General features: G+C 40.8%; 3 protein-coding genes across 3 annotated transcripts; 1 reads left to right on the top strand and 2 right to left on the bottom strand.

Moving 5' to 3' along the window:
• Window positions 1-1,901: 1,901 nt before the first annotated feature.
• LOC112561558 (galactoside 2-alpha-L-fucosyltransferase 2-like) lies at window positions 1,902-2,603 on the top strand. Its single transcript, XM_025234116.1, has one exon. It carries the CDS (start codon window positions 1,902-1,904, stop codon window positions 2,601-2,603), a length of 702 nt encoding a protein of 233 aa, XP_025089901.1.
• A 244-nt stretch (window positions 2,604-2,847) lies between these two features.
• Window positions 2,848-6,778, bottom strand: LOC112561984 (arsenite methyltransferase-like). Its single transcript, XM_025234876.1, has 6 exons — window positions 6,725-6,778; window positions 6,153-6,233; window positions 5,647-5,772; window positions 4,359-4,501; window positions 3,891-4,007; window positions 2,848-3,247 (listed from the first exon to the last, which is right to left on the bottom strand). The coding sequence occupies exons 2-6, from the start codon at window positions 6,205-6,207 to the stop codon at window positions 3,176-3,178; spliced, it is 513 nt and encodes a 170-aa protein (XP_025090661.1). The 5' UTR covers window positions 6,208-6,233; window positions 6,725-6,778; the 3' UTR covers window positions 2,848-3,175.
• Window positions 6,779-8,235: 1,457 nt separating this feature from the next.
• Window positions 8,236-9,240, bottom strand: LOC112561986 (arsenite methyltransferase-like). Its single transcript, XM_025234879.1, has 2 exons — window positions 8,982-9,240; window positions 8,236-8,272 (listed from the first exon to the last, which is right to left on the bottom strand). The coding sequence occupies exons 1-2, from the start codon at window positions 9,173-9,175 to the stop codon at window positions 8,236-8,238; spliced, it is 231 nt and encodes a 76-aa protein (XP_025090664.1). The 5' UTR covers window positions 9,176-9,240.
• Window positions 9,241-9,782: the final 542 nt, after the last annotated feature.

Below are 9,782 nucleotides of genomic sequence, written 5' to 3'. Positions count from 1 at the left end.
TCTTGAATATCGTACGTTTGTCAGCTTTGAGTTCATGTATAGAAACACTGGAAGAAGATCGCGTCTGTAGGTTCACCACAGTGCCGAGCGCTCGCCGGCGGAGATGGGAATTCGTTCTTTCTTTCATTTAGAAGAAAGTGCTTCCTCCTTGATAAGAAAGGAGGGAAAAACCCCCAAAGGCAACTCCAGAAAACAGGTGTCACATACGGAGTGTCTCGAGATGAAGTGGTAATTATATAATTGATATAATTCAGGAAGTGGTAAGAAAGGAGTGTCTTTACCAACTGCACCCGCGGTTCTCAAACGGTGGGGGGCGCGAAGGTGGTAATTTTTTAAAGGTTTCTTATACCGGTATTAGTGAAATTAGCTTACATTGCTGGCTAAGGGGGGCGTACAGACGTTCCTTTGTTCGTCAGGAGGGCGTTACAAGTAAAAGATTGAGAACCGCTGAACTACACTGTTAGTCCCGTTGTGCCATGTACATGACACACACATGAGGAAAAAAGGAGAAAATTTACTTACGTACAATTTAGTGGTTAATTCTGAGGTGATATCAGTCGATGGCAATGCGTCTTCAAACGAATATAACCAGTTGTTGTTTGGGTGTAGACGTTTATAACTGTGACCAATGGCACGACTGTACCGCATGGATGATTATTGTTTGAATGAGCGGCCTACATCGCATGAAGACCTTCAGCCAGTACGGACGATGTTCGTTATCGAGCGGACGACAAGTCTCAGTGTCAAGCCAAAGGCTCGAAGTGTTTTCAAATTTGTTTCTTTGTTGTGTTTCACATCTTCCAAGAAAGTAATTTGGGGTAAGATCTGATATTTTTTTTCCTTTCTCTCGACTCATTCTGGACCAAGCTCATTTGAGTACACAGCAAAGGCGAAGATTTTCACACTGTATCAAGTTTTTCCTTCAGGAGTTTTTGAAGAAGTTTCCACGTAGACAGTATGAATCTTTACCGCCTGTTTATGAACATTTTCTGAAAAATTACTAGACACGAATCTTTGCGCCTTGTCTCGGATGTTTATCTGACAGAGTACAGAAAACCTAAAACTTTTTCTTTGCTTGCTTTGTGCCTTGCTTAACAAACTGAATAATGTTCCATGTAATTGCATCCTTCTGTTTTGCAGTTTTTGTGCTTTGTTAACAATTGATAAGCGAATGTTTCATTTCATATTGCTAGATATCTTCGTCTCCAAAAGTTGTTTTCTACGTCCATGTCACTTCTCCCTCCGCCACGCTTTCATCATTTCCTCTGGCATATCTCCCGACAGGCGACTCTCTACTTGTTGAATAATAATAATAATAATAATAATTAATAATAATAATAATAATAATAATATAATAATAATAAGGATTAGACTGAAACTAACCCCACTCCTCAAAAATAAAAACCCCGATAATATCGACCACGCCGATTAAAATCAGTCGTCAACGAGACATTGACAACTCGTTGTGATTGAGAGAGACGACAAAGAAAGAACAATCACAGTGGAATCGTGTTATGTGGCTAACAAACAGCCTGATACAAACCTGTGTTTAGTCTTCTGATGCAAAACTTCTTAGTCGAAGTCTTCTTTACTTGCTTTTCTGAAAGCTGCGCTTTCTGTTTGTTCGCTAAGCTTGAATGCCATCTGTACTTGGGTTTTGAAAGAGGGAGGGAAGGTAGCAAAATATACAAATCTGTTTTCTTTTCTTTTCAGTTCTAGGAGCCATTGTCATCATATTGTCGTTGCGTGTTTTCTTCAAAGGGTTTTTCATAGACAATTCGGATATTTTCATGATCTCCCTCTCGCCAGACAAAATGAATCGGATCCGGAACCAATCGTTGATGACGTGGACTCAAATCCACAAATCAACGGCTTCCAAAAAGATAATTTGTCACGACCTAATGGGTCGCCTAGGCAACGTCCTCTTTCAGTACTCTTCCTTACTGGGGCTTGCCCACGCCAACAACATGAGCTTCTACTTGAACGACAAGTTGGGAATACTCCAGGAAATACTCCTCAACCCCCCTGTCTACGAGAACGAGGTCCTTTTCCGGTCACACTGTCGTAGCACTGTCATCATCCGCAACGAGAAGGATTGCGCTTTTGACAGCCGGCTGATGTACCTCAATCAGCTACTGGACGTCAGTGTCAACGGCTACTTGCAATCGTGGAAGTACTTCAGAAGTGTCGAACAGGAAGTGAGATTAGCTCTACGGTTCAAAGACTGGATCCTGCTCAAGGCCGAGCGCTTCGTGCAGGGTGTGAGGCGGAAGCTACCCGGCAGGACACTGGTCGGGGTACACGTGCGCAGAACGGACCACAACGAACCCGAGGTCGGACGGATGGCAGCCTCCGCCGAGTACCTCCATAACAGTATGACGTACTTCCGGCGCAGGTTCTCGCCCCTGACGTTCGTTCTGGCCAGCGACGACCTGGACTGGTGTCGCAACAGTCTTCGCACGCAGAACAACTCTAGTGACGTCATCTTTCTCAACATGCACGAGCCAGCCGTCGATATGCAGATTTTGGGCTTGATGGACCACATGATCATTACTGTGGGGACATTTGGGTGGTGGGCGGGCTTTTTTTCAACAGCGGGTTGAAGGTATACATGAAAACTTTTTTGGTTGGGCCGGGTTGAATTTTTCGAAAGAATTTTTCAGATCCCGAGCGACTACATCTACCTGGGTGGATTCCTCTAACCTCTAACCTTCGCCGAAGTAATTAAGAGTGTCCTGGATCTTACTGAGTGATGTCCCGCCACCTGAATGGCTAGATGATAATAATTAATAACAACAACAACAACAACAACAACAACACTAAATAAAAATTAAAAAAGAAGACACGGCAGTCGCAAATTTAAACTGAACGGGGAAAAAACCTTCACATTTTCCTGATACCCTCCAGGAAAGTTTTACTTGACAACAAAAGCTAACGTGGATCCAAAGTCGCAAATTTTAAGAGGGAAAAAAACCGTAACATTTCCTTTGGTGATTTCAGTGGTCATTTTACTTTACAGCAAATGCTATACGTTCACACCACAAAAAAATTGAAAAACAATCCGAAGTTGCTAAGGCAGCCACGTTACAAAAGGGAGGAAAAACCCCAGCAAGGAGGAAAAGTCAGTGGTGTAGTAGTTTCGCTCATCGGACAGATGATCGTTGTGACGAGGACGTTATGGAGCGCACGCTCCCTGCACACAGGGCTTGGCACACCGCTCGTCAAGAAGCTTAAACGGGTTTACCTTCTGAAATAGGGATAAACATTCAGCTCAGAAAAAGATCGAGATAACATTGGGGATAGGCAAACTGTTTAACAATCGCTTCGTAGTTATGATAGTGTGCAGTTTAGGTAAAGACCATCCTGAACGTTTGCGTTTTTTTTTTAAGATATCAGTAGATATAGGCGATATAAAACTAACCTGTAAATTTCAGCCTTCAAAACCTATCCGTTTATTAATTATCCGCTACGATTCGCACCTGCGACCAACGAGTGGCGCTAACAGCGTACTACGTCACGTTAGTGCACCATTCACAACATTGCCTGCAGTCAACACTATTTAGCGTGCAGCTTAGTTTAGTTAAAAGTCTACAACTAGCTTCAAGATATGGTAAAATAGTTGAATTAGGGGGTGTTTAGATGAGCTAGCTAGCGTGTGTTCATTTCCAGCTATCTTGATTAGTGTGAAGCTTAGCTAAGATACTTTAATTAGGTCAAAAGTTAAGAACTTACAGCTCTTTGAATGAGTGAACATGTATTCGTGTGTAGTTTAGTGACAATAGCATTCAGCTTCCTCCTCTCACACCCTCCCGTCCTCCTTTGCACCCACTCAGACCCTCTTTCCACTTTATGAGAACAATTCACAAATGTTTTCAGATTGAGTAACCTACCGGATCTTTCGTTTCTGGAGTTGCATCCGGGGCGTTGGTAATATTGAAGGACTGTTTGAAACGGGAAGTTGTCAAAATGGTCGCCAGCTCAGAATCCACCACCTTTTCTTCATTTTTCTGCGCATGAAGCCGAGTAAATGTATTAAGCAGGAAAAATATTACCTAGAGGTAGCCATGTTTACCGTCTACTAATTCTTCGAAATAAACTTTCAACTAATCCATAAGATATTGATTTAAAATATTTCTCTTTATTTCAACAAACTCGCATTTTTCTTTCTTTCCTCTAAAAATCCACTACTTGGCGGACAGATTTCCAGCCTCTTCCTAGTCTCAGACACGTAGTAAGATGGTCATTTCATACAAAGGAGCTTCTATACTTTTCGGGGTATCTCATATGCTTTTCGGGGTATCTCGTCTGCTTTTAGTGATATCTCATACTTTTTAATTTCTGTACTTTTATATATTTACCTCAAACACTGTGACGTCGTCAAGTTTCAACCGCTCCTGGCAACCTGCAATATCACCTTTGTAGGAGACATGACAAGGTCCACCTGCTCCTTGTGCGGGTAGTTTGAACAGTCTGTACGTCACAGCTACATACCTGGCTGAATCTGAGACACACACACACACCGGCTTTGGAGGTGTTTCATCTGACTTGTACACAGTACGGGTGGTGAGCGACTAACTACATCACAAAGTTTGGAAGTTTGATATCTGCGACTTTTATATGTAAAGGCTGGATGGTTTGTTATTACAGGGTATGTCAGCAATGTGGGTGACAACCTGCCCTCCATCATACACAATAAAGATGGGAAGCATGTTACTTTTTTTTTCTTTTTTTTTTTTTTTGAAACACACAGGCACAATTATTAAAAACATAAGAACGAAATGAAAATTATAAGTTTGTTAGTGTATCATTCATTCGTAGCTAGCTCTCGTATTTCCTCCCAAACGCATGTTACAGAGGATCACTCTGGGTGAACACAATTTAAATTCAGTCCAACTGCTCGAGTGGCGATATTCAACCACAAGCTACTGTATATTATGGGGCTCCGGAGCTTTCACATGTAAAGTCAGTCTACATCTCGTGTAAATACATCGTTTGTGGACAGTTGTTATCAGATTTCTGCTGCCAGCCATGCTGTCTGGCACTGACGATGCCCATTCTGTCATGTCATAAGTTGACCGACAGATATCGATGTCATGACTGACCCTCTCTGCTCCCACCAGTCTTCTCAATATCCCTTAGCCCCATCTCAATTTCTGGTCTGATGGGAGGTGGGTGGATCTGTGTCTAATTAAACACGCAAGCAAGCACGCGAGGGCTGCCACAGTACAGGGGTGTGTCCGATGGCAGGTGACCCCGTGACCTATGGTTTTCCCAAAGGGAGACAGGTGAGCTTGGGGGGATGCCTAGCACCAGGGTTAGGAGAGGGTACGCATCTTCTAGAAGATTCGGGGATAGGAGTAATGAGAGAATGGAACGAGTAGGGTACTCTAGTAGTTAAAACACTCGCTTGCCACCAATGCAGTTAGAAAGTCAGTGCTCAGATCTCGTCTCGGGGCGCAAATGGAGAATTGAACAGTTTAGGAAATCATTTTTATTTAATTTCTTGAGATTTATGTTTCTTTTTGCGATTTCGTGTTCGAGACATTACTAGGTGATATGAAAGGAGTCCTTTGAGTGTAATCTGACTCATCAATTAGGTAGGCTTATAATTAACATCAGTGTGTTAAAGCAAGGCTGCAAGCTTACCTATTCGGTCACTAAACTGGCTGGTATCTACGGGCTTTGCTGTGACAAGACGTGGAGAGCTGAAGCCGATCTCTGCCGCCAGCTGGTACAGCTCGTCCCACAGCAAGGCTCCTCCGATTCCCTCCCCTTCCGCATACGATACGAGCAGAGGTACGGCAATAAAGTAAATATTAATAAGAGATTTTCTTCAAAATTTTTACTGATCTCTATGCACTGACATTTAAAATCAATTAAAATATATAAACTTTTAATTTCTAAAATTAGTACGAAATATATTGGTATAGCTATGACAATTACAAGAACTTCTTGAATGTTTACATTTTTCTCACTTTAGTACTAGTCTAGCAATTTGATTAGAAAACTATCCAAATAAAAGGAACAATGTTAAATATAAAAAAATGGATGAAAAAAGGAAGGAAAGGTAGAGGAATAGAATGGAAGAAAATTACAAGCAGGAAGACAATTAAAGGAGAAAGGAATAAATCATTAAGGGAGAAAAAGCATACCCCAGAGGACCTTATCCTTTTTCATCTCGTCTGTTTGCTTGGTGTCAGTGTACATGTCACTAAAATACAGTTCCCCTCCGTCTGAAAAACAAAACAAAAATAAAGGGTAAACACTGCCTACTTTATATAATCTGTTCCTCCTTTTCAACACACCTCTACTAAACGGAAGAGAGAAAAATAGCGGAAACTTTGAAAACCGATAAAAGTAGCTGACATCCGGGTCTACTAATCGAAAAATAGCTGAAGTATTTCTTTATGGGGTTTCTTGTAGAATGTCCGCTATGCGACCTGTCGTAAAAAGTCTTTGTATAACTTTTTTTTTCTGATCATGCCGGGAAATCGTTTCCCTGGTTCTCAAGACACACAGCAGTGGAAGGGAAGCAACTCAGTTTATGTTACACATCAAGGGCTCGTCACTCTGTGCGTCAGTGTCTGTGTGTCTTTTGGTTGCACCCTTTGAGTAAAGTTTTGTTAATGAAGTCTTGACATCATTTGTTGTTATTTTACTTGAGGTCACTCCGGCTAGATGGCGCTTTACCATAAACAGTACAACAGCGCCACCACAGTCAGTACCTTGAGGACAGCGTGCGCCTCCCTCAGCACCGCCTGCTTGTCAGGGGAGAGGTTTATCACACAGTTGGAACTGTAACAAACAACGACAGTCACAGAGAGCCATGCTGTATGTAAATAATTTAACACTGTATATATAAAACACACTGTTTATATATAGATATCTTTAAGCTCTTCGTGTCTTCATCATCTCCAGAGTTGTCCCACCCAGGCTGTGCAGTGAGGAAGGTAAATGTTAAAAAGAATTATCGGATGTGGTTTGAACAACGGGTGTTTAGTGACAGCTCTCTCTCTCTTTCTTTTTCCCTGGTGTCAGGCTCAAAACAAAAAGAGTGTAGAGGTCAAGTGCTGTTGCTACTTGCTGTTGTCTCCCCTGATGATAAACTGTGTGAGAGCGAGAGAGAACAGACCGATATATAGGTGTCCAGAGATGAAAAAAATCCAGTAATATATTACTCTGTGACAAAAGTTCAAATGCTAATTTTATTAAATATCTGCTAAGAATCTCAGAAACACGAATAGATTGACAGCAATATGGAAGTTTTACTTAAAACTGAAAGTGACGGCCATTTCATCCAACGTTTTTGTAGTGAAACTGTTCTGTGTCAATGTTTTACACCTGGATGTTACAGTAAAGATTTAATTACATAACAACCAGATGAGCAGTTATATTTTTAGGTACATTTCTGGACACTTCATGCCACATACTTTCCATAAATATACCCAGAAAAAGAAGAATATTGAAATTAATCCCCCACTCACCATAGTTATTTTAGGAGTCGAACTTTTGTCACAGTCTCATATGTGAGTTTGTACTCCTGCTTTATTTTCTGTTTAACCTGCAAATGCCTATCCTGACATGCTATTGGGATGTTTACAATCTACTTGATGTTAGACACAAATTATGATTGTTTATGATGATGCTGATGCCCTTGTTTGGAGACAGCCCTCCACGAGTTTTTCGATGTAGCCTTGGTTGGAAAGAGAGAAGTCCACGTTTTTCGGTAGAAGATAACCCAGTGGGCTGTAACCAAACTTCTGAGTGTGATAGTCGTAGAAGTGTAACTCTTGCAAATTCCAGCTGTAGATTGCGAATAGAAGAATCAAGGAAAAAGAGATTTTCTCTCGTAATTACCCGTGTACAATAAATGGTTTACGATTGAAAGTGATTTGGGTGGGAACAAATTGCTGACTAGGTGGCTAGACAAAAGTCGTAATATGAAGCTGATGAGATAATGTCACAAAATAAATGGAGGAAAATTCTAGCACAAAAAGATGTATTTTGTATGGATGCTCTGTTGTGGTGTAGTGACAATAAACAAAATGGTTACGAAAAAAATCCAAAAACAAAAACAAACTTGATACAAACAGCTACATCACCACAGAAGATTACCTGCTCTGTGTCATGTCCACGTACCTACCACGTGACGACGGACGCGAACCCAGCTTGCTCAGCGGCGAAGCAGTCCTTCCGCGCGCTGCAAGGTCAAGGATAACTACATCCTTCTAGTCGCTATTTCGGTATAGCGCAGGGCCCGCAGCCATAGTATCTGAGGACACAATAGCCGCAATATCTTTTACCTGAACAATTTTAAATCATGAATTTTATCGAGCTTATCATTTATCTTTGAGTTCTGCGTCACAGGGCCGTACACTTGGTCCTATATATATCTACAATTTTGTGTGTGTGTGCTTGCTTAAAATAATTCCACATTCATAATTAAGTGCACTTTTATGCTTTTGATGAGGACTACGCGAGATGCTTTATAGTATTTTGATAGTTTGTTTTGTTTAGGAGGGGTTGGGGTTATTATTTTACTTCAGAAAACTTATATTGGTTTTATTTAGATTTTTGAAAAAGTGCCATGTTAACAGTTATCATGATATATTGCACAGTATATAAAATTTCCCCAAATTCGGATAAAGGGAAGTAACCCTAATAATACAGGAAAATGCCATGACAAAAAATGCTGAACAGGATTATTTATTAATAATTTATATTGAAACATTTATATATATACCATTCAACTAGTATAGGTACGTCATAGTAGATAAATAAGTCTATTATTTTTACGCATTATTACGTTCTGCTTTCCCCGTCTTACAGGCCTTATATAAAGCCTAAAACTTTGAGTAAATTAAGTGTCAAATTTTGGTTAAAAATGTGAAAAGCTTATAATCTGCTAACTGCTTTAATAGCTTTATAATGAAACAAAGGCTGCTCGTCTGAGTCGTCTCCCCTGTTTTTTTTCTGCTCACCTGACCGTGACCTCATCGTGTACGTCAGCGAAGGCCTCGCGCACGATCTTGCGAACCTCAGGCGAGAAGGTCAGCGCATTGACCCCCGTGGCGCAGGAGTCTTTGGTTTTGACCTCTTTGCCGTAGTACTCCTTCATGGATTCTATGACATCCAGGTCACAAGACGCTTGTGGCGACTTTCCACAGGAAGACATTGTGGTGCAGAGGGTATCCACGGGCTGACGGTTTCACAGTTTGTCCACTGGATTGACGCAGATGACTATAAATTAGACAGACGAGGGAAACAGAAAGTAACAGAAAGTAGAGATTCGCAAATTCTTTATCATCACCAAGCTCCTTTACACGTCTTGCTTTTGTTTAGAGACATCACATCGGAGCGCTCGTAAAAATGACTTTAGTTTTGCTGTCATCCTGAATAACCAAATGTTCACTCTTCTAACATCAAGACAAAGTCATACAAAGAGCAAAGCTAAATCATTGGCAAATACTTTAAGACATAAAATTAATGGTTTTAAAATGTTTTTGGAGGCGAAAGTTTTAAATAATGCAAAAGGAACTGGTAAAATTACCAAGTTCCCATTGACTAGCGGGTGCACATATCTGACGACTGCGATCATGCAGAACTTTTTTTAAAAGCCATATATATCTTGAAGAGGTATACATTTTTACTTTACTATTGTGTACTCTAAAAAACTAAATCTACATCACACAACAGTTTAATATTGGGAATTATATGCATCTAAACGCACTGTCTCCGTTTGTCTCAAGAAGTGTCACCACATGAAGCCCTATCATAGGTCA

The sequence above is a fragment of the Pomacea canaliculata genome, linkage group LG4, assembly GCF_003073045.1.
Source record: "Pomacea canaliculata isolate SZHN2017 linkage group LG4, ASM307304v1, whole genome shotgun sequence".
Taxonomy (NCBI): domain Eukaryota; kingdom Metazoa; phylum Mollusca; class Gastropoda; order Architaenioglossa; family Ampullariidae; genus Pomacea; species Pomacea canaliculata.
This window is presented reverse-complemented; position numbering and strand designations above follow the sequence as displayed.